This window comes from Copadichromis virginalis, linkage group LG23 (genome assembly GCF_057382275.1).
Source record: "Copadichromis virginalis isolate Kocher_CV1m ecotype Utaka linkage group LG23, C_Virginalis_male_GT1.1, whole genome shotgun sequence".
NCBI lineage: Eukaryota > Metazoa > Chordata > Actinopteri > Cichliformes > Cichlidae > Copadichromis > Copadichromis virginalis.
The window spans coordinates 35910867-35935436 of record NC_140639.1 but is presented as its reverse complement, the minus strand read 5'-3'; the positions used below and the strand labels follow the sequence as shown (position 1 = coordinate 35935436).

General features: G+C 40.2%; 2 protein-coding genes across 2 annotated transcripts; one reads left to right on the top strand and one right to left on the bottom strand.

Annotated features, from left to right (window-relative positions):
* Window positions 1-73: 73 nt before the first annotated feature.
* Window positions 74-16602, top strand: stk24b (serine/threonine kinase 24b (STE20 homolog, yeast)). The gene is made up of 11 exons (XM_085449572.1): window positions 74-915; window positions 3749-3979; window positions 7677-7733; window positions 8597-8705; window positions 8982-9139; window positions 11850-12035; window positions 12121-12269; window positions 12434-12557; window positions 12780-12848; window positions 13370-13506; window positions 13604-16602. Exons 1-11 carry the CDS (start codon window positions 874-876, stop codon window positions 13638-13640), a joined length of 1299 nt encoding a protein of 432 aa, XP_085305698.1. The 5' UTR covers window positions 74-873; the 3' UTR covers window positions 13641-16602.
* On the bottom strand, window positions 16256-23863 carry slc15a1b (solute carrier family 15 member 1b). Its single transcript, XM_085449573.1, has 23 exons — window positions 23497-23863; window positions 23312-23343; window positions 23113-23197; window positions 22716-22857; window positions 22384-22503; window positions 22184-22283; window positions 21561-21651; window positions 21392-21475; window positions 21028-21110; window positions 20837-20923; window positions 20670-20759; window positions 20330-20374; window positions 20172-20204; window positions 19846-19931; window positions 19167-19248; window positions 18959-19075; window positions 18727-18864; window positions 18375-18421; window positions 18086-18187; window positions 17886-17997; window positions 17660-17797; window positions 17410-17517; window positions 16256-17170 (listed from the first exon to the last, which is right to left on the bottom strand). Exons 1-23 carry the CDS (start codon window positions 23501-23503, stop codon window positions 16919-16921), a joined length of 2181 nt encoding a protein of 726 aa, XP_085305699.1. The 5' UTR covers window positions 23504-23863; the 3' UTR covers window positions 16256-16918.
* Between the last annotated feature and the right edge of the window lie 707 nt (window positions 23864-24570).

The window sequence follows — 24570 nt, the reverse complement described above, 5'->3', positions numbered from 1 at the left end:
CGCACTCAGTCATTCAAAAAAGAAAAGACAAATAAAGTCTGGGAGCCCAGGATCAATCCAGCTGCCATCAACACCTGCTAGGTGGGAGAGAAGTAAAGATGCTGCTGCTGATTCGGATCCGGATCCGCCCAGTCAGGCGTCACGGCACCGACAAGATGGCCGAGAGTACGGGACGAAAATGAGGGAGGAAACAAAAACACTGGTGACACTATCCTTGCTGTGGATGCCAGACCTGTAGAGCAGCGGGTGACGAGTTAGTGCAAAGATATAAGCTGGGTTGCTTAGAGTTTCTGTTCTGTGGGTGACATTTGCCGTATGCAGACGAATTGTAGTCCAAGCTGAGGGAACGTTTGGCAGGTCGTCTGCGTTGGCCAGGGAGCTAACCCGCTAATCATGTTAGCTAGCTGACGACACCGTTAGCTAGAGAATACGCTTTGAGAAAGTGACATCAGGTTAAATTTGAAATACACAGTCGTCGCTGCTACTTTATTACAGATATCATTTTTTCGCAAACGGTATTACTTCTACGAGTGAGAAAATTAATTTAACACACTAGTTAACACTTAGCCTTCTGGTTAGTAAGCTAACATTGCGGATTTCTTCAGAGTTAGCGTTAGCAAACGTTGGTTAGCGTGCTCAGCTGTTTTGGGTGTCTTAGGTTGTTCGGATACAGAAAAAGTGCATTAGTTCGTGTGCAGGAAGGACATTTTATTGTCCTGTTTGAGAGTAACCGGGGGTATTCTGAGCAGATCTGGGTAGCTAGGTGTGCTGCAGGAGCGCTGTGGGGCATTAACGGCACCACAGCCGGGACTGTAAACACAAGTGAAACCGATCAGACCTCAGCCCTGCACTACAGAACCAGTCAGCATCACCATGGCCCATTCTCCCGTTCAGGGTAACCTGCCGGGGATGCAGGTAAGTTAAATGTCTGTGGAGTCTGTCCGCAATACGTAGTCGAGATGACTGTCAGAACAGAATTTAAATCGTTTGCCTCCCTGCTGTGAGTTTCTACTCCCACTCGGCTCAGTGAAGTGAAGCGTTTAAGTACTCTGGTACATCGCGTCAATTCGCCTCATGCTCTGGGCAGAATAAATCGGAGGTACATATTCTCTAAAAGCTACCAAAACACATAGACTTGCGTGTGCCGAGGGTAAGTTAATTAACCTTTCTGCTCCATGTGTTTTCATTGTTAGTATCACTGACAACAAGTCTACTATTTAATGACACATATTTTGAATTGCAAGAGGTAAAATTCGGATATTTCAGTCATGACTTGAAGGAAATATTGAGCTCTCACGTGCAAGCTGGAACTTTGTTCCTGCATCTCACGTATCCTTACTGCGCCTGTAGAGCTTGTGTTGGGCAGATGACTAGAGCAGATAACTGTTCCTAATGTAAACTGCCTCACGCACCAGATTATGCTGTCTTTGCAGGCTTGTTAGTAAACACAAGATGCATATCAGAAGTAGAGAAGCTTTTGGGATTAGCCAACGGCTACCTCAGTTAATACATAGTAACTCATACTGAAAGTATACAAAGGTTAGGTTTATGTTATATGAGTCTGCACAACACTAAAGCACGCTAAATCATCGTTGTTGCCTGCCAGTCCACAATTTGGAGAAATTGTAACACATTTTACTCGCAGAGTCAATGGTTTTTCCTTGGAAAATTGGATTTAAAGGCACCCTTTGACAGAAGGGTTCCTCCTTGTATAAACCAGTGGCTTCATTTTTTAGTAATCTCAAAATGGACACATTGACCCTGCCTTTGCTCAGAGAGGTCAAAAAAAGAAGTTGTTTTTGTTGGTGCCTAGTCCTGTGTTTCCCACATAACAGCCTCTTGAGAATTCAGTAATTTTAGTTCACTTCCTGTGGTGTTAAAGGTTTTTTCATACCCCACTCAGATACACTCAGTGTTACTATCCACCGGCCCCACCGATACAGTTTTCAGTGAATTCACTAAGCACACTTTCAGTTTTTCCATCATAAGCACTCCAGAGTGTTAAGCTTTTCTGTGTGACTGCTCAAACGATTTAAAATCAGGCAAAAGCAGTTACTCAGTGTTAAACAGGCAGCATGTAAAACTTGTCAAAGGAAATAAGACGTACAAGAGCTGTGTATGATATCACAAAAATACCTGTACAAATTTTTACATGAGATAAATATGTCATATGGTGATATCATTAATATAGTAATGCTATGCGTTTACATTCCCTACTGTGGTCTTGTCTGAGAACCATGTGTCAGTCTCTGACAGCGGGTTAGTACCTAAAAAGGAGCTACTTAAACTGTCTCTAACAAAGCACAGCACTTTGTAAAATATGTAAGAACAGTGTTACCACAAAAGCTGGAAATGACAAATGTGTTTCACCACGTGAGGCAGAAACAGTGTTAAGTGCGACCAGGCTATGAAGGAGAAGATGCTAGCAGGACTTTAAGTATTTAAGATACAACATTCTAGATAGAAAGTATTTTTAAAGTATTACAAAAATTTTCTTGTATCATGAGCTATATCACACCCTCTACCACCTACACATACAACTGCTTGAGCTGCTCAATCATGGCAACCCATGTCAAGAAGCTCCCAATGCACATTTTTTGTGCTGATGTTGAACTTACTGAGTCAGCAGAGTGTTAGTAACTAAGCCTCAGCACTTGGCGACCCTGCTGTGCAATATTACATGCTCTGTCACTTTGTCAATCCGTTGCTGTGGTTCCTAAAGGCTTACATCTTTTAATATTAGCTCTTAGAAATTTCTTCGTGCCTAGATATTTCACTGTAACTAATGTGTTAATCACACTCAAATTCATTGAGCTCTTTAGAACAGCCCATTCTCTCACAACCGTTTGTAAAGGCAGGCTGCTTGGCTAGGTGCTTGATTTGTATACACCCGTGCATATGTGACTGAAAACATTTGAATTCAGAATGGTGTGGCCCAATACTTTTGTCTGTATAGTGTATGTATCTGTATGCTTATATACTGTATATGATATATGAGTAATGACATGAATGTATGATTCATGTTAAGTAGCCCTGATCTCCAAGTCCCCTTGAAAGCCTCATACGGGTTGATTGACTTAATCTTAGATGTTTTTACTGCAGTCAGACTTAAGTCCTCAGCGTATTAAGATTTTTAATGTGTGTTTATACATGCTGCCTCAGGCCTAGAGAGTCCAAAGCAGAGCTACAACGTTTCATTTACTAATAATCATGAGAACAGTAACTCAGCCTTTTTGAAAGTTTAATTTGGTCATTGTTTTTCTCTTCTATATTTTTTTTTTTTTTTTTTTTTGGGGGGGGGGGGGGGGGGGGGGTTCTTTTGTTTGTTTGCTTGTTTTGTTTCAAAAAAATTAATGAAGAAAATGATGAGCGCACAGTAAACCCCAAAGGGGTAGCTCGACTAAAATGTTGCCTTCCGTTTACATTTTGGGTTTTTGTTTTTTGTTTGTTTGTTTGTTTGTTTTTAATGCTTTCTTAACCTGCATGCTGTCCAATTTTTACACTTTTCCCTTTCATTCTCCTGTGTCTTTCTTTTTGTGTACACAAACAAAAGGTGTTGCAATGAGTGAATTAATGTGTCCTGTAAGAATGGCACCCTGCTGGTGTTTCCTGTTTGTTCCCCAAGGCTGATTTCTTTTTAAACATTCCTTTCTTTTATGTTTTTTTGTTTGTTTGTTTTGTGTTTTGCTTTTTCAATCCATCTTCCCTTTCCGCCTTTGTTTTGTTTCCCCTGCCTGTCAAACATCAGAATGCTAGAGTGGACCCAGAGGAGCTGTTCACCAAGCTTGAGCGCATTGGCAAGGGTTCATTTGGTGAGGTATTCAAAGGCATCGACAACCGTACACAGAAGGTCGTGGCGATCAAGATCATAGATCTAGAGGAAGCAGAGGACGAGATCGAAGACATCCAGCAAGAGATCACTGTGCTGAGCCAGTGCGACAGCCCCTTTATCACCAAGTACTATGGCTCATACCTGAAGGTGATGTTTGTTTCTCACACAAAAGCAAGGTTGCAATCAGCAGCATACTTTCAGGTTCATACGTATTTATAAACATTTGGTCTAATTTTGGCTCTTTACACCACCGCAGTGGATTTGACATCAAACAGTCAAGATCTGATTTAATTGTAGACTTAGCTTTAGTATTCTGTTTTCAGAGAATCAAAGATGACTGTGCATGCTGGCAAAACATTTAATATTTGTATACAATTATGGTAAGAAGTGTACATATGCTTGTCACAGGCATAAATGTCATGATATTTTGTGGGGGGGTTTATTTCTTTTTGTGGGTTTTGCCAGGGTGGAATGATTATACAACATACAGCTTTAATGTGCACAAGTCAAATCTAAATCCATTTTGGATTTTCTCATCACTTGGCGTCAAAACTGTACATGGAGGTTTATACTTACACTCTCTTTAATCATTTAATTCAGTGATTTAAAACCAGTTTAATTAATGGTCCTGAAGGTTTTATAGTGTATTTTAACTTGATATGGTCAAGGCCTGTTGACGTCTTGTTAGTGAAAATGATTGACTACTGGTAATTTGTCTTTGCCAGCATCAAAAGGATTTGTTTGACAACACTCATTAGATTGACCAGTTCTTATAAGAAAAAATGTCTTGAAAAATTCAAGGAACTCTGTGAGGATCTTAAGAAGGATAATTGTAGATTTACACAAGTTGGGAGGTCTCTTGGAGCCATTTCTAAACAACTGCAGATTCAGAAACCATCAGCTGAAACTACACAAGTACAAGTTATTCAGATGTTTTCACCAGTTTGATCTTGAGGAATACTCAAAAAGTCAGCTCCAGATGAGAGGAAATTGGTTAGCATGTTCAGGGATGACATAAAGACCAAGTCTGTTAAGAAAACTCCTGGAACACCAGCCTCACTGCCCACAGTGAAGCGAGTTTGACACCGCCATGGTCTGAGAGGTTGCAGATCAAGAAAAAAGGCCCTGCTCCAAAATCGACATCTTTTGGTTTGACTGAAATTTAGTCGTCCACATGGACAAACAATTACCTTCCGGAGATATGTTTTTTGTGTTCGTCTCAGACAAGAAAAAGATTGAGCTGCTTGTCTACAATGAAAAAAGGTATAATTAGAGGAGTGGAGATGAGGCTTTCAAACCTAAAGCCTCTGTACCAGCTGTCAAGCATGGTAACAGTACCATCGTGCTAAGGCTGTTTTGCTGGCAGTTCTGCTGGTACATCGCACAAGATGGATTAAATAATGAAGCATGAAGACATCAAAGCTTTTCTGCGAAAGCATCTAGTTGAGGTGCAGCTTGCTAAGAGACATTTAACCAAATATTAGCAGGGTATAGCACCAGTTATTAAAAGTGGTTTTAAATGATTTTAAGAGAGTGTATATACCGTTGAGCCTTCATGTGTACTTTTGACCCTGCTTTGGTCGTCTTGTTTCTTTTAAAGCCATTAAATCTGTATGCTGTACAATCAGTCCAGCCTGGGAAAAGAACGATACAAACAAATCATTAAAAGCCCCAAATTACAGCGATATTTATTCCCGTGCTTGGTGTCAGAGGTGTGGACTCGAGTCATTAATTTTATGACTTTAGACTTGACTTGAAAAAATGTTCTAAGACTTGTGACTTGACTTGGACTTTTACACCAATGACCTGGGACTTGAATTGGACTTGAACCGGTTTACTTGAAGAGACTTGATATTTCACCCCAAATATAAAATGTAACACGCATATTATATAGAAAGTGTGCACCATTAATTCAATTCATTTATTCAAACCACACTCCGTACGTATATGTGCGTGAGCTGTAGCACAGCCAATCAAATTAACCAGATTTTTTTTTTTTTTTAAAGAAAAAAAAACCCTCGAAAATGCTGCAAGGAGTTATTTTTTTCAGGTACATAAACTATGAAGTAGTCAACAAAAAACCGAAATGCAATATGCAAAACATCCAAGCAGAGAATCACAGACAGAGATGGAACAACTTCCAACTTTGTCCAACAGTTGAAGTTGCATAAAGAACAGTAGGTGGTCCTTCTCTTTTGCTATGATGAGATAGCTGACTTCATCTAACTAGCAAATGTTGTCCAGGCTCCATTGGTGATACAGTTTTTTTTAATGTGTATGATATTTTTGTCATGCGATTTTAAAGCCGGCCCTACAAGTGCATCCAAGAATAACATGCAGCTTATCTCAGAACTGTCGTTGAAAATTATTATTGGAGCTAAGTTTAATTGAGCTGCATTTTAAAGAGATGCAATTTCACAATTTGTGTATATTTTCTAAGTTCACTATTTTGTCATGTGTTGAGAAAAACACAGATTTAAAAATCACATGGTCTAATATTTACATTTAGCATATAACTGCAACATGCTTCTTTTTTTTTTAAGACTCGAAAGGACTTGAAATTCAAAGTTTCAGACTTGTGACTTTACTCGGACTTTTACACCAGTGACTTGAGACTCGACTCTGACTTGCCTGACATTACTTGAGACTTGACTTGTGACTTGAGGATAAAGACTTGAGACTTACTTGAGACTTGCAAAACAATGACTTGGTCCCACATAAGCATTTGACCACCATTATTACTGGAATGAGAATTCTGGAATCTGGAACACATGAGATGCTCTGCCAGGCCTTTACTGAGGTCGACTTTAGTTACTTCTTACATGTGTGTCTGTGCAACTTAAGTACCTGATTACATGTATTCCAAGTTACTCCTGCATTAACACAAGATGTTTAGTCGAACTTGACATTGAGCAAATTTGATGAGATATACAATGAACTTCCTTCTGCTGCCCACGTTTCCAACAAATAATCCAAAATTTAATGGGGATTAGCCTAAAAATGACTCAAGACACCCACCAGAGATGTGTTTTTAGTTGCATTTGTATGTGTGCGCATGACAACGGGGATTCTAAGGCTACATCAACACGTACTCAGGTATTTTTGAAAACGCAGATTTTTCTATGCGTTTGCACCTTTCGTCCACATGTAAACTGTGTTTTCGGTCACTGAAAACTGAGATTTTTAAAAACTCCTGCCAGCGTGGATATTTTCTAAAACTCAATTTTTGCATTTACGTGTGGACGAGGAAAACAGAGAAAACACAGCGTCAAAGGTGTGCGCCTTTTTTCACGTCACACTGTGTGCCACGTTATTGTTTTGGTGAAATTAATTTATACATTGGCGGACTTTAGACAAAATACTGTTACTGTTAATTTTACTCACTGCAGTGTTTAAATGCTTACATATACACACACAGTTACTGTTCCTCCATACATAGGACTCAGTTCTATGCACCATCTTTGTTTACTCTTTCCCACCCAGGCTTCTAGACTTCTGATTGGCCAACATTTCTACACGGTTAGGAATATATCACCATGGCATGTTCCTAGCAGTGTTTTCCTTCTTTTTTGCGTTTACGTGTGGACGGGATTTTTTTCTCTGTTCTCAAAAATACCCGTATGTGTGGACGTGGCCTAAGTATCACATTATGGTCCGAATCTAAATATCACTGCAAACTAGCTGAAGCTATAAATGCAGTGGTGTGTTCTCTGGATCCTGTAACATACTTGTCACTATGCAAAAAGTAAACTAAACTTAAAAAAGCAACTGTATATCTTTCACCCACAAATATGCCAAAGTACTCAATGTCTTCTCTTTTCATTCTTCCTGTTTACCATTCCAGGACACAAAGCTATGGATCATTATGGAATATTTAGGTGGCGGTTCAGCATTAGATTTGGTAAGTGGTTCTCTCAACCCAGTACAATAGTTGTCAAAAGAAAACCTCTGACACTCTTTCCTTTATATAGTATTGACAGTGTTTGTTCACATCTCAAGCCCAATGTGTATATGGGTCAAAATGTTGTATGTTGTCCATAGAAAATTTCTGTAAATTTGTGTTAATGAGACTGAACAACATTTTATCAGCGCTTCGAGCTTAGAAGCAGTAAAATGAGTCTGTCCTTTTTACAGGAACTGCTGGGATTGATGGCACACTACATAATTCAAAATGTACATCTACTGAAACAGCATTGTATTGCAATAGTAGTAAACAACACAAGTGTCACTATCACTGTTTATCACTGTACACAAAACCTGTATTGTCTTCACTTTTAGGACCATTTGGTATCCCCCAGGTCACACTGACTGAGGATGTATTTGGGGTTTTAAAACCTAGTCTGACATAGAACTATTAACAGTTATTGTCTTCATCTCAGTTTCAAACAGTAGAGAAAACATGTATGTTTACTGATTGCAATTAGTCTCTGTTCGAATACAATTAACAAATATGAACTCTAAAGTCCTCTGACAGCTAAAACTTTTGGTCATGTTGAGGGTGAAAGACTTCCCTGTGCTCAGATTATAATAATGTAACCATAATTGTGTGTTTGTATCTGTGACATGTCTGTATAGACACGTCAACCTGACCCAAGACCATGTAAAGGATATAAATGTACTGGCTATAGTAGTATGTGTGCTCAGTCGTTATTTCTGGTTTTTACATGTTTCTCACAGAAAATGAGCAGTCATCTCCGTGAAGACAACTCTGCTGAAACCCACAGCTCATAGTTTTTGTTTGCTTGTTTGGTTTTTTTTCCAAAGATGGAGCCTGGAGCTCTGGATGAGACCCAGATCGCCACGATCCTAAGAGAGATCCTCAAGGGCCTGGAGTACCTGCACTCTGAGAAAAAGATCCACAGGGATATCAAAGGTAGCCAACTGACTTTGAGTGCTATAATTAGAGGACACATGTTTCAGCTGTTTAGGCTTCAGGGAGTGAACACAAATATCATGGTTTTGACACCCACTTAGTTTCTTTCATTATGATGTTCACTTGAGATGAACATTGCAGCAGTTCTCTGAAAGCTATCTGACCGTTCCCTCTTTATTATAGAAATTGGTGATGTAGATAAATGGCATTAAGAGAATTGTCTGAAACAGTAGCAAGGCTGGATCACATCAGCTATCCTTCTTGTTCCTTTTGCAGCTGCCAACGTTCTGCTGTCTGAGCAAGGAGAAGTAAAGTTGGCTGATTTTGGTGTTGCCGGGCAGCTCACAGACACCCAGATCAAACGCAACACTTTTGTGGGCACCCCCTTTTGGATGGCCCCTGAGGTCATCAAACAGTCGGCCTATGATTCCAAGGTGAGTTCAGAGCCAGTTACATAGTGTACACAGCTACGTTGACTTACATTCCTCTGGCAATCTTTCAGGCTACACTCTGCTGTAAATGTAAACTTCAAAGTTTTCACGATGCTAAAATGACACAAAAAAGAAAACTGTGAATAACTTGTACATAGAGCTGTCTAAAAGCTTTCCTCGACAGCAATTGAAAACATGGTCAGTATAAATCCATTACATATATTTTTTAACAGACGCTATGAAAGACCGGTGACAATGAAAATAGCATCTTTACCAGTCATGTGGTTGTAATAGTGTTAGAGTTATGTCAGCTTAGGCTGATGCACACAGCGTAGGAAGAGCAGCCTGCAGCAGCACATGTGCTTTCAGCTGCTTTCAAAGTGACAGCTACCATGTCGAACTGGTGCCCACTTCATTGAGATTGTGCTGCATTTCATGTCCACTTTCTGCAGCAGGTGAACAGTATCTGAAAGTCATCTCCTTAAGAAATGGAATAACAGTCCTGCAAACTGGTCCTTCGTTTCATCCATTAACTGTTTGTGGAAATGGGTGTTAAGTAATTAATTATTATTGTTGTTGGTGACTGCTCTGTGCATTTCTTAAAAGGATGGTAAATGCCACATAGAACAGGAGTAACTTTCTGAAGTGGGCGCTGGCTCCCTATGAGCAGCAGAGGAAAGATGTGAGTTACCAGAGTGACTTGTGACCAAAAGGACATCAGTAATGGTTCGTCCAGCCGGCACATATAAACTCGCAAGAAGAGTCTTGGTTGTCTGTAATTAGTCTTTTAGTGGATAACAAAGTACATGTGTGGCCTTAAAATGAACTTTTTTTAGTTGTTATTTTCTTTTTTCTTTTTTTTCGCTTTTTTTTTTCACTTTTTTTTTTCTTTTTTTTTTCCTTTTTTTACCATTGTACCATATAGGTCATTGTTATCCTTAATGAGAAACTTGTTTTACATGGAAATGCTTCCATCAGCATCTGCATCATTTTAAAATCATTTGGTACATTTGGGTTAAATCTTAGCCTGGTGCGACTCTGTGAAGCACTGTGGTCGACTATCCACTGAGCTTTAACCTCCTAAGACCCGAACTCTTCCATAGCATGCATTTTTTATTTCTCTTTGCTATTTGGGCTGATTGGGACCTGATGATGGTAAAATTGAAGAATTGTCTTTTTTTTTTTTTTTTAAACCAGATTTTTGTTTCTTTTTTTTTTTTTCCTCGCCTGTCCCATTTGGTTCTTTAGCCATCAGAATTGTTGTCTGAAGACCAACAAGGATACCCAATGGATTTACTTTGCCAAATGGATCATCGTGGCATTGCCGTATTGGTCCATTTGGTCGATCTTTGTTTTTATTATTTATTATATTTTATTTTCAGATGTTACAGACGGGACAGACATGAGTGAGAGATAGGAAAGGGAGAAAGAAAGAGGAAGGAAAGGAAAAACAGAAGGGGAGAGGGACAGTGAGAAAGGGGGGGAGAAAAAAAATAAAAATCTCCTGGATCACCTGTTGAGAGAAGAATAGAAAACAAGCAAAAAAAGACAAAAAAAAAAACAAAGCAACATACTAAACACAACACCATCGCATTAATCTAGCTAAGTGTAAACAGCAGTAAATACTAAATATTCAATGTTGTTGTGCAGCACGCAGGACAGATGTGCTTCGAAGTAGCAGCCAAGAAAGGTGTAATTTGGGTCTACGAGCAGTGAACACCCGTGTGCATACCTGTGTGGATCAGCGCGCTTGTATTCCAAAGGTTTCTCCATGTAACGATCTGCTAGGGAGTGTGGGGGGGCCACAGCCCCGTCCTCCAGGGTGTGAAGCAGGTATGGAGGAGATCAAAACTCCAGACATCCAGAGGCCCCCAGAACACAAGAGACCATGGAAGACCAACAGAGGGGCAGCCGCGCCACTGTTCCAGTAAGAGCTGAGGAGAGTCCCAGATGAGGGTTCACTCAGCAGCCGCGGAGCAGAAGCCAGGGGGAGTTGCAGTGACGCGCCCGTGAGCTCCGCCGGCCGCCAGCTGTGCCTGAGTGACCGAGCCCCAGGCCGAGAGGCCGGGGGCACCCCACCCCCGAAGGGGCCCGAGCGAGCCCCAGGCTCCAGGCCCCGATAAGCGGCCGCCAAGGAGTGAGCCGGTGTGTACCTGGACGCCCACCCCCAGACACAAAGAACCACCAACGCACCGACACCTGAGGGAGTCCGCCACCGGCAGGGGAAGTGGTGGTAGGTGGAGATAGGCCTCCAAACCTTGGAGGGCCTGAGGTGTCCCCAGAGAGGTGGCGTCTGATACCCAGCCTGACATATAGACACAGACATACAGGCACACACAGACACAAACATCCATTCCCCCCCTCATGCTGTCATATGCACTCACTCCACACTCAACCAACGTGGAGACAGACATAAAGAGACGCTGTACACACGATCACACTCCCCAAGCGTACTCTACAAACCGGGTCTAGGTACCCTTGCCCCTGGAGGGGGGAACTGCACCCAGATTTAGTTGTTATTTTCACTACTTGACCACAAATGATCTTTTTCTTTATCTAGCTTTGTGGAATTTAGTTATTTTTAGTTGTTTTTAGCTTCTTTGTCACAAAGTAAAGGATGTCCACAGCTCCACAGTCATCGGTCAGTCACTCCAAGGTATAATGAGAACTCTTACATTTAGTTTATCTTATATTTATCTTCTGTGTGTTCCAGGCTGATATCTGGTCTCTGGGCATCACTGCTATTGAGTTGGCAAAGGGTGAGCCGCCCCATTCAGATCTCCATCCAATGAAGGTTTTATTCCTCATCCCAAAGAACAATCCGCCCACACTGGAGGGCAACTACAGTAAACCACTCAAGGAATTTGTCGAGGCCTGCCTCAACAAAGAGCCTAGTTTTGTAAGTAATATTAAGTTTTGTTTTGCTGTCTGTACAGAGTTTTCAGACTGCATCACATGCTCATCTCAAAGCTTTGTTTTTACAGAGACCAACTGCCAAAGAGCTGCTGAAGCATAAGCTGATCGTCCGTCATGCGAAGAAGACGTCCTACCTGACCGAACTGGTGGACAAGTACAAAAGGTGGAAGGCAGAGCAGTCTAGAACCACAGAATCCAGTTCCGACGAGTCCGACTCGTAAGTCCAAAATGTCTTTAACTGTGAAGTGAATTTTCATTAACGAAAAAATGCATTCATCTCTGTGCTGCTTTGTTCTGATGAGCTGGAAGCACTTAACATGCATGACTTTATCACTCACCCTGATAAATGTCCAAAATCCTCTTTAATATCTGTCCAATCAGAGAGCAGGATGGCCAGGCCTCAGGTGGGAACGACTTTGGTAGTGATGATTGGATCTTCACCATCCGAGAGAAGGACCCCAAGAAGCTGCAGAATGGGGATGGCCAGTCAGGAACAACAGATCAGGTCAGCCATGAATGGATTTTTGTTTAGTTTTTAAATTTTTTTAATTTGACACTTTATCCATCTGGCTCCTTAGCCAGCTCCATTTTCCTACTTTGACGTAGTTTATCTGCAGCTTATGCGCACTTTACTGTGATAAAAAGTTGTGATGTTATTTGGGGAAATTGAGAATTTTTTGTTTTTTAATCCCCTGTAAGTGCACTTCTTTATTTTCTTTTAACACAGAAAAAAGACATTCCAAAGAGGCCTTATTCACAGAGCCTGGCCACTGTTATCTCTCCTGCATTATCTGAGGTAAGCAGCTTCATGTGGACGATCAGCTGAGTAGTTGTTCTCCTCCACAGCCATCACTTCTCACTTGGTCTGACTCGTGTAGCTGTGGTGGATTTCTGCAAACTATAGACGAGACTTGTTTTTCACACTGAATATTTTGGGAACTGTAATTTGTGTGTGACTCATTCTTTCGCTCACATAGTTTTTGGTGTTGTCCAAATGAACTTTGCTGCGTTTCCATGGTTTTCAAGCAGGGCTTCCATTGAGTAATTTCCCTTTGTCTGTTTCACTCATCTAAACATTCAAATTAATTGACTAAACTCAATCAAACAAGCAGTTTTATTTTGTTTTTACATTTTGAGTGACTGCGTTTTCAGAACATACGTGGTATATAAAGATAAACAACATGTCACCACTTCTTCCTGTTGTGCAAAATTAATGCTCAACCGTTTCTAGCTCCTTAGATGTGTAGTTTTGTATTGTGTCTTTGTGTCATTAGATTAACAAAGTGTGTGGCTCCTTCCCTGTGTTCTACCTCCCAGCTGAAGGCACGACAGGAACAGGTGAACGGGAACCCCTTGGTCCTGGATGAGCTGAAAGAGGCTATCCTGCTGGCTGAGGAGGCCTACCCTGGCATCTCTGATTCATTGGTTGCTCACATGGTGCACAGGCTCCAGAGGTAACAGCTTCCCTCAGATTTAGTGCTCAGAAGTCAGTAACTATACAAAGCAGAAGATGCCATTAATCTGTTTATACTTGTCTCTTCTTTCTTCCAGTTTCTCCACAAGCAAGACATCCACTTCCTCCACTTAGTGATTGGTTCTGTCCCAGCCCTGCTCTCCCAAGCCCCTACCCCCCCATCCAACACCGCAGCCAGATCAGAGGGTTCAAAGTCAGGGGTGATGTCATTCAATACCAGCTGACCACATGTGACCTCTTTGTGTAGGGCGGGGTGCTAACCTGGCCTATAAAAATGACTGAACTCCAAATCAGAGGAAAAGAAGGAACCTCTGGAGAGCTTCTTTTATTCAGTAATAAGGAGAAGTTAAGGGAGCAGCAAGACCTGCTGGAAAGGCTTTGATGGGACAAACTCAGTCAGAGTGATGTCAGCGATGCTGGGCTCTGTGTACAGGAGACTTCTCCAGCCTCACACAGCAGAGTCCACAAGGAGCCAAAAAAATCTCCCCAAAATCCACAACAAGACTTCAGCCGCCCTACCCCTCCCCCACTCCCAAAGTAGGAATCATATCCTCCCCAAACCTCTGAAAGCATGCTTGATGAACCTGCAGGGTTATTATCTTAGTGTGCAAGCTGTGTGTGCGTGCGTGCGCGTGTACCTGTGACTGCGTGTTCATGTGTTCTCTCACGCAAGTAAGACTCCCTGCTTAGGCAAATTGCAGCATTCATAAGGAAACCTCAGGTAAAGTGCTTTAAGTGGAATTTGTCCTCCAATGGCGCGGGGGGTGGGGGGCCATGCTGTACATGAATACAAGTTGTCATTGCGGGAATTGAATCACTGTGTACAAAATGGTCATGCGCATTTTGTAGATACTGATAATGTTTAAAAGCAGATATTTAAAGTTACTCCAACAGTAAGAACAGAAAATGCCTTGCCTTTACAGATACACACAAATCTGTGTTCTGGCATTACATCAGTTTTCTTTGACTTATCAGTGAGTGAGATTCATCAGTGTTTTGGGGTTTTTGGGGGGTTTTTTCCAAAGTGACTTGGTTTCAATCTCACATTTCAATCACCTGCTGAATCAAACTAACTTTGTTACTAAGCTGACTTTGTTTAGTGGCAGAAGAATTTCCTTTGTTTCTTTAGTCAGGAGGAAAACTGCTACCTGTACTTACGTTTAGACAATTAAAGTCAGTTTTGAAATTTTGTAGGTCAAGATGAAGTTAGGACAATTACAAAGAGGAACCTTTAGGGGTGATCGAATGCTGATATGTGAAGTATTATTATTCCTCGGCTTGTAATTTCTCCTTAGCAGTGTTTAGAAACTCATCGTGGAGATGAGGAAAAAATGGCAAGGCCCCAAGAAGGCAATCAATCCACACAAAACTTTGCTCATGGCCAAATTAAACTATTGATCAGCACAAGCCAAGCTGCAGAATCCAATGCCATCTTTATTATCCTCACACATTTCTGTTCTCACCTCCACACCGTGCTATAGAAGTGCCATGTCTTCTTTTATGCTTTCACCAGATCTTTGTAGTATGATTTGCACCTTTTTTTTTTCTAGTTTTCAGATCAGTTTTTTTGCACTTTGAAAGTGTGTCAAGTATTTAAAGAAACCTGTAAAAAAAACAAAAATTTGCTAATAGCCATGTTTTACTATATATGTTTACTTAAGAGTTCCAGAATTTACTACTGTGCTAATGCAGCAATAATGTTGGTGAGTTGCATCAAGACGCACTTGTCAACACAGGGACTGAAAGAAATTAAGAAATATGTGATATTTTTATAACTGCAAAGAGTTAAGTATGGAAATATGGAATGCTTTATGGATATCAGCACCTGCCTCTGGCAACAACAAAAAAAAATCTGTAACTTACAGAAAAACATATGCTACGAAAATAACAAAATGTGTACATTTGGTCTCCTTTATCATAGCTGACAGTTTATAATACTGTATATAATCTTTGCTTGTGTCATTTGAGAATCCCCAAGTTAAATTTAAGCTCCTTATAAGCTTTCAAAGTGACATGAGAAATAAAAATCTAATCTAACTGAGAACATAATGGCCACATTTACTTTTCAGGAGTTGTGTTTGTAGACTGGAAACTCCTTCAACACCATTCAGGAATTTAGTTACTCCACTTCCCCTACCATTGTGCCACATTCACAAGTGTTTCTAAAGGACGCTAAAGCAATTCCCCAGCATGGTAAAGTATACATTTGCTTGTTGTTTGTTTTTAGGTAGGAAAGAAAAAGTCCTGTTCTTATTCAAAATTCCCAGAACACAGAAGGGGAGCTTCTGGCAGTTTAGGATAGTAACTGCCTCAAAGTCACAGTGAAAGATAATTAAAACTGCAATAGAGACACTACACAACATGAACCTGTTAATACAACATGAACCTGTTAATGCAACAATAGGTTTGTTCTTGATCACCAGATCTGGCAAGTGCATCTACTAGGAGGCTGAGGCAGTATTTTATTTACTGACATTAAATGTCAGTGAGACCAGAGAAATGGCAAACTGAGCTATATTTACTACAGTCAGTGTCCTCTTTTTAAAGCTAAATAATTAGCACCAAGTAATTACCCAGATATGATATAAACCATTTCTAATATATAGTTCATGAGTATGATTTATTGTAATCACAATAACTTGTATGTTTTTTTTGTGGTAAGTACTTTGGGCAAGAATGGTGAATACTACCTTCTTGCACTGAAAGACAAATCCACCCAGTCATCAAACTAGCTGCAATCATTTGTATTTGAAGGCATATTCAGTTACAGAATTGTAAGAACGTAGACACTGATTTTAAATGATGTCATTGCATATGTGGAAGAAACCACCGCTGACATAGATGTTTAGTGTCAGAGCATTGGAGCATTGAATAGCCATAACATGACAGTGTTCTTCAAGCCCAAAATTAATTCAGACTTTCAATAACGAAGATTTCTTACTGAGGAAGCTGTGTGTGGTGCCAGATTATCTCCTGTTAATATCGTTTATGTATAAAATACCAACAGCATATTACAATACATACATCACTGCACTTTGAAATAAATACAAATATTGGGATGATTTCTTTGTAATTATGCATGTGTAAAAACATGAAAGACAAAATTAGTTGAAGATAATAAAGCTCAGTGCAAAAGAAATCATGTCAAATTTACAACAGTTCAACTATAGATGACAAACCTATGAATGGTTTTTAATTATATGAGCTGATATGTGGATAATCAGCTTCTGTGCTATTCAGTGCCATTTCACTCGGGTCACTCTAGCTGCTACGTCCATGTCCAACTGTGAGCTGATTTCTCTGACAAATTGACCAAAATGGCACAGGCACTCTGAGACATGAAAGACAAAATCCAGCAGAAGAAAGGGGAAAGCCATAGTGAGGGAGTTGCTTTAGATCTTTGTCTGTTTGGTGCACTCGTCATCAGAGCTGGAATCAGAACTCCTCCTGTCCTCTTTGTGGCTCTCAGCTGAGCCTTTCCTGGGCATGTCGAAGTTTTTCCTCTTCTCCTTCTCTTCAGGCTCCATTTCATCAAACTGGGCCTCTATCTTGGTTGGGTCAGTGTAAGTGTAAAAATAGGCCATGATGGCAAAGATGATACACACCAACACCAGCAAGGAGGCGAAGAGAATGTACTCGGCCCACTGGTGAAGAGAAACACAAAAAAGTGTTCATTTGGAGCTTGGTATAAAGGGTGAGAGACTGCATCACCAGTCATAGGTTGTTCTGAAATTCTTCACTGCACTTCTGGTGTACCTTATTGAACTCAACCTGTGTTGTTCTTGTCCATGAAACGCAAGTACAGCAACTTACAGACATTTATATCACTTAAAATAAACCTGCCCAAAGTCAGTGAGCACAGTATGCATATGCATCCACTCACCTGATCATTTAGCGTTGCAGCCTCAGCAACAATAAGCACAATGATGTTACCTACGGCAACGGTTAACAGCCAGCCAGCCTGCAGCACAGACTTCATGTTGCTGGGTGCCTGGATAGCAAAAAGCAGTATCCCAAATTATAAGTAACATCAAGAATGACATCATCAGTCCTCAGGTTACATGTTGCATTCTCTAGGCAGCTGGCACAGACCTTATTATCAAATGAGAAAAGTTAAGGAGAGCACCCTCTACCTGTGAGTAGGAGAACTCGAGGCCTGTCACAGAGAAGACGACCTCTCCTGTAGTCATGAGGAAATACTGAATGATCTGCCAGGCCATGTGCACAGAGTTAGGCTTCATGTCCATCACTGCCTTGATGTTCTCTGAGCACTGGAGCATACAGAGAGGTATGCATGTCTTAGCTGCTTCCAACAAACACTGAAACCATGATGTGACTCAGGGTGGATTTACATGTTACCATTTCTCCAAATGTGAAAGTGGATGGGATGATCAATGTATAAGAGCTGCCAAAGCCCAGCTCCTGAGTGTAGACGCAGCTTTCTCTATTATCCTTGATCATGAACTCAGCTCTGCCATATTAAAGAAAACCACCAGTCAAAACAGTATAGTATAGTATAACCATATAGAACTTTCATATGAATGAGAACTCAGTCTTACTTTCCATGTGAAACACTGAGATATTCTGACATGTTGCTGGTAAAGTTGAACACCTTGTCACGCACGGTTACATTCAAATCTGAGCCAAAACCATTCAGAACTCTGCGGAAGGACAGTTCAAAAACAGAAAAGATCCAATTATAAACAAAAGAATTTAATACCAAGGCCTAACTCATCATACACGATAAAACAGTGGGAATGAAAACTCTGTTTTAACAGGAAGAAACCTCCGGCAGTAATGTAAAATGTATGAGTAACTTTAAAAAAACAAAAAGAACAAAACACTTGCCTTATAGCATTTTCACCCTTTTCTGGCTTTGAAGTCATGTCATCGAACTGGAGAAAAAGAATATTTTAGCATCTCACATGCACTGTATCGTTTTCATCTCAGCTGTCTCAACGTACATGTAAGTTTTTACAAATATGTTATTCTTCCATCAACAAAATGCTTCATTCCTCCATGCTTTTACCTTGAAAGTCTACATGTTAAGTAAAGGCTGCAAGAGTTTTAATCTGAAAAATCTTTAGGAATTATACCAAGGAGATTGGAGAGAAAAAAGGCCAAGTTCATGCTCCCAATATTAAGAATTTTACAGTAAAAATTTCCCAGCTTTGCTTCAGGGTTGGCCAGGTGTTTTTACCTTTTCAAACCCAAGCTTGGATCCCTGAATGATAGCAATGGTATTCCGAGTGCCATTAGCCAAATTGATGGTATTTTGTTGCCCAGACTCCAGAACCAGTGTAAACTGGTTATGAAAGGTCAGATAATCCTCATTAGCCTGTAGGAGAAAACAATTGCCAATATCAGAAAATTTTTCAAACTTGCATCTGACCAAAGTGTCTGGGAATAGTTTCTTGTGTTGGCTAGTATACCCCAAAACCTTTCAAGGAAATCGTTTTGTTATCAGCTTGAATCTGTAGATCCCTGTTAACCATGTTGATGAACTTCACTTGGCTTTCAGTACTTGATGGGAAGTCAGGCAGGGTTTTCTAAAAGAACAATGGAATTTTGCATCATACGATGCATGTTTAATAAGTTGCCAAAAGTGTGCTTGGGGGTTTTTTTTTGTGTTACACTCACATCAATCTGTATCTGGAGCAGGGCAGCAGCCACAAACGCGAGAGCAGCTAGGAACATCCCCACTGTTATCCTCCTTAAAGGACTGCAGAACACACACACACACACACACACACACACACACACACTTGAAATCCTCTTTATATCACTATCCTATATTCAGCCACATGGAACAGTGTTTACAGGATGTCATTTTATAGGAGGCATTTACTTTATTCTATTTGTCTTTTTGAAGGCTTAAAGTAATTGCTTATTTAAAGATTTCTACAGTTTGAACACATTTTATAATTTGGTGATGTGATTTGTTTACAGTCATGTAATCTTCTACAGACCATTTATGCATTAGTTGTTTTTGTTAGTTTGCTTTGTTTTCTTTTATTACAAAAAAATAAATTATAATTAAATAAAGATAACAAGCTACGATGTAGTACATTAATTAGTTGCTATGTGAACCAATTATTTAAAAGGTTACTGTAAAGAAATAAAGACCCTAAAATATATACATTAACAAAAAATATTAATTGTGCTAATTCATCAAACAACTATTTTCTTACACAGTATAACAATATACATTAACAGAAATTATGAGATGACTAATGGATAGTAAATATGAATTTTGTTTTCATTCTTGAATGTAAAATGGTATCGATTCAACAAAATGAAGACGGAACAAAACACTCACGTGAAGTTAAAGCACTTGGCAATCAGAGGGTAGATCAAAGTGTCCATGACTGGCACCAGAATCAGGATCAAGATAGGATTGACAGTCTGGTGGGAAGAGAGTGATGCTTAAGCCATGTTCACACACACAGTGTGGTTTTGAGCATCGCTTTATATCACAATCATGCATTCAGGACATTATGCTAAACCAGCACCATCATCTAAACCACTGGCTGATTCTGACAGGGATTTGTTGACAATCCCAGACTCTCCCAATGCTGTCAGCTCTTCATGCATGAAAAATACTTAATTTAATCAGGTCAGATGTAATCAAGCCCAGTATCTCACCTGCATCTGATCAGGCTGGATTGTAATCGCTCCCTATTGGGAAAAGAAGAGAAACAGTCTCATTAATATCATCCATTTCTGTGGTTTGAGGTCACAAGGTGTTATACCTGTATTTAACTGGTTTTTTTTGCATCAAAACATTAAAACATAACACTTGCAAAGTTGCCGTTCATTGTGGTCGCCTGGAAGGTCCATCTTGAACCCTGTGAAACAAACACAGTTGTCATTTTTTTTCCTGTCACCGGATTTTGCTTCAATCTTTCATTTCAGTTTTACAGCCATCTCAAGGCCATATACCATATTTTTCAGACCATAAGGCGCACTGTCGATTTTTGAGAAAATTAAAGGGTTTTAAGTCTGCCTTATAGTTCGGAAAATACGGTAAATGTGGGATTTACCTATATTATAAGGTAAAAGTAACTCTTTCACTCAAGACAGTATGTTCCTAACACTGGATTCAGGTGCTAGTTATTCATAGTCTCACGTATGCACACATACCTGCTGGTCAAAGAGAGCCCAGAACATAGGCAGAGGGATGTAGAGGAACAGCACCTTCAATGCCATCTTCACCTGAGCAATCAGGAGTTTCTATGCCAAAAATAAGAAAATGATAAGAAATCTATGGCCATGCTGTTTGTATTTGCATGTGCCTGTGCTCCACTTACATCATATTTCTCCTCAGCCCAGTCCATCCAGTGGTCTCTCTTGGGATACTGAGAAGAACGATGCCTGAAACGGTTTTTGACGGCAAACTACAAACAGCAGAAAGACAATTGCAAAATAATTACTCTAACTGTACAGCAGGAGATTCAAATGGGATTCACTTTTAAGCTAGAAAGACACTGGAACCACCTACCCCGATGCACTTGCAAACTTTCACAATGATGTTGCCCTGCGGGGGGTTCCTAATGTACATGGGACTTCCAACAATGAACACAACTGCAAACACACACACGACACATACAGGAGTTACAAAAGTAACAGGAAATTATAAATGACAATATTGTTTCACCAGTTATCTCTTTATGGTGCAACTTTCTTAGAAAACACAGTTTATGGTGACTACTAGGTTTTTTTTAGCGGCTTGGTTAGAATTTCTGTAACAAGCACTCAACTACTTAGCTACAATTTGTCAACACTTAATGAAGGATACGTCATCGAAAAGAAGCATTAATTTGCTTATTACAGCAAACAAGAATTTTTTATAATAAAATCCTTACTCAGAGCTACCACCATGAGCGCAGCAGGGACACCGAAGGCCAGCGGATAGCACTCTTGCTGGATGTGAATACCACATGTCTGAGCTGAAGATGTAAGGACACAAAAATCAGTTTGTGACCCAGTGGTATATTTTATTTTCTGTGATCAGTTTGAGTGTTGTGGCTCTACCTCTGAGAATGGGAGTAATCAGAGTGGAGATGAGACTTCCAGCATTAATGGACAGGTAAAAGATAGAGAAAAAGGTGCTTCTCTGTTTCTCCTGTGGGGCACAGCATTATATTGCACACTTATTTCCTTAGATAATTTAGCCATGTCATTAACATTATGGATTAATCTTTGTCCCTGGCCTTGAAGGGTGTAATAAAATTACAGGGGCACTTGTGCTTGCGATCAAGTAGTTAATAAAAAGCTAGCAGGAACAAAAAAACAGATAAACAAAGTGCTGACCGAGTACAGCTGATAACTTTGATAACTGTGTAGCTTTAACTGCTGTGTGCAAAGGGCAGTCAGTGTATGTTGTCATGTATATATTTGGTGTGTGTATAATTACATGTAAAAGTACATCTCTTTGTTGCTGCATTAATTTGTGTGTGGTTTTGGTTGTCGTGTTGTTTTATAATAACATATATGGTCACAGATGTCGAGACTGAGATTCACGTCAAGGTGGCTATGTCCATCTTTTATATACAGTCTGTAATGAATGTGTAAAACTCTTGGACTCTTTAAAAAAAGAGGTGTTTCTGGCGAGTTCCACTCTCTGCAGTAACACATACGCTTGAGCACCGTCTGACCTGATGATCTTCAAACTGGTCCCCTCCAAAAGCAGCCACACAGGGTTTGATGCCTCCTGTTCCCAAGGCAATAAGGAAGAGACCCAGCATGGACAAAGCTCTGGGGGCAAAACAAAGTACAGACAGATGTTCATTTGTCTGACAGTGTGGATCCAGTGCATTTCTATTATGCCAGTCAACTCTGGGTGTGTTTAGCTCACATGTGTAAGGTCATGTTGTCAGGGGTGCCATCCTTGTTAGTATCTGTGATGTCCTGGATAGCACTTATAGCCATGACGACCTGTCCCACTGTATAAACAATGGACAGGTAGACAATCGTCCTACACAGAGGAAAGAGGACAAGGGATGTGTGAGGCACTGAGCAGATGTACAGCATGTACAGATAAAGGTAAGATAGACAAGGATCAAAACTCCAAGGTTAAACACTTTAACCATTTAAACTGAGTCTTCATGCAAATACTGAAACTGAATACAAGCAAATTATAGGTTGGTGTCTTTTCATGTATTGATTTTATTTTATTGAGAAGCTCACTTGAACTTCCCGAGCCATGAGTCTGCCACAATAGCTCCCAGGATGGGCGTTAGGTAGCAAAGAGCCACAAATGTGTGGTAGATGGTGGTGGCAAAGTCTTCATCCCACTTAAGGAAGTACTTGAAGTACAACACCAGCACGGCTGCAGACAGCAAGAAGAGAGGAAGGCAGGGGGGCACAAAGGAAAAAGTTTATTGAGTTGAAGCTTAATGAATTTTTAGAATATAGAGTAAGTAAAAAAAATAAAAATAAAGTAACTATAAGTGTCAAAAATCTAGTGGAAAGTTATACATGCACAGTAGCATAAAAACATCCTTAAACAGCATACAGTAAATACTTGATTAAATCAACTTTCAGGTGAAGAAAAATAACATCAGAACCCAATGAAGCCACTTACCTCGCATCCCATAATAGGAAAATCGCTCACAGAACTCATTAACTACGATGAAAAAGATGCTCAGTGGGTAGCCGAAGATTGTGGCCTGTTAAAGGGGAAAGGAGAAGGTCTGCAGCGTTTAATCTTCACGGATATTGCAAGATCAAAGCACTGTGTATTGTCAGTACAAAAGATGAACTGCGGTGCAACTTGAACTTACACTTCTTTTCTTGGGCTTCTTTATCTTTTCAACTGCAGAAAGAAGTTAACATAAGTCCCATATAACTTATATACTTATGGAAACAAAGTAGAAACCGAATAATCTGTGTGTGTCAGGAAATATTTCTTAAAAAAAAAAGAAAGAAATCCCGCTCACATAGCTCTATACTCCAGATTGAGACTCACCTGCCATGGCTGCTGTGCTCTGTGTCGACCTTAGGTCCCAAATTCTCTGACTGAATCTTTGAACAAAAGACAGAGAGAGAGACTAGTGACTCCTGTCTAGATCCTCGACACTAAGACTAAGTCAACATGACCAGGTCCTTATGTAACCTCCTATCAACGATTCTGCGACGCCCACTGATGCTAGACTGTGAAACCAAGTACCATCTCCCAATTTGCCCTTCTCAGCATCATTGTTATCACAAGTGACTGTGTCAACCCCTAATTATCTGATGACTCAAAGAACTCAGGTGCAATAAGACGCACGGTTAGAACAGCTGATAACAGGGACAATACTGTACAGTGTTTTTCCTTTTTGCTTTCAGGTTCCATTATCACTACTAGTTCTTAGAAACTGCACATTCGGGCATTGCATTCTCGTAAAACCTCATTAGCCCTGTTTAGCTTCACATCAATCAACCACAACATTAAAACAGGCAGATGGACAGGATTAGAAATGAATAAGAGGCACAGCTTAGGTTTGGAGGATTTGGAGATGAATGAAAGAGCTGCAGAGGACAGATAGTGGTATATCAGGAGATGGATGTTGCAGACTAAGCTGCCAAGAGGAAAAGAAGAAAATCAAAGAGAAAGTTAATAGATACAGTAGAAGAGGGCATGTAGCTTGGTTTGATGTACTGTACAAGAGGATAGAGTAAGATGGAGGCCCAAAAACTGCTGTGGCAGTCCTACACGTTACGTCACCGGGTTAGTTGCAGGTCATAGCTTTAAATTAGTTTATGTTAGCTAACTAGAGACTGAATCAATAACTCAAAGGAAAATAACGACACTAAAACAGAAGATCAGTTTGAGGGAATCACTTATTGGGCTATATTAGCCATACTCTCCACTTTACTGTCTTTAGCAATAAGTAGCTGTAGGTTGTTTGGATAGCAGCCATGGGCAGTGATCCCCTCAAACTATTTAGTTTTACTGTTATTTCTCTCCGAGTTCTCTTGTGTCACCAGTCTATTATAGCCGCAACCAACCACATGAGGTCATTTTAAAACTGAAAACACTTATTTCTTAAATCCATCT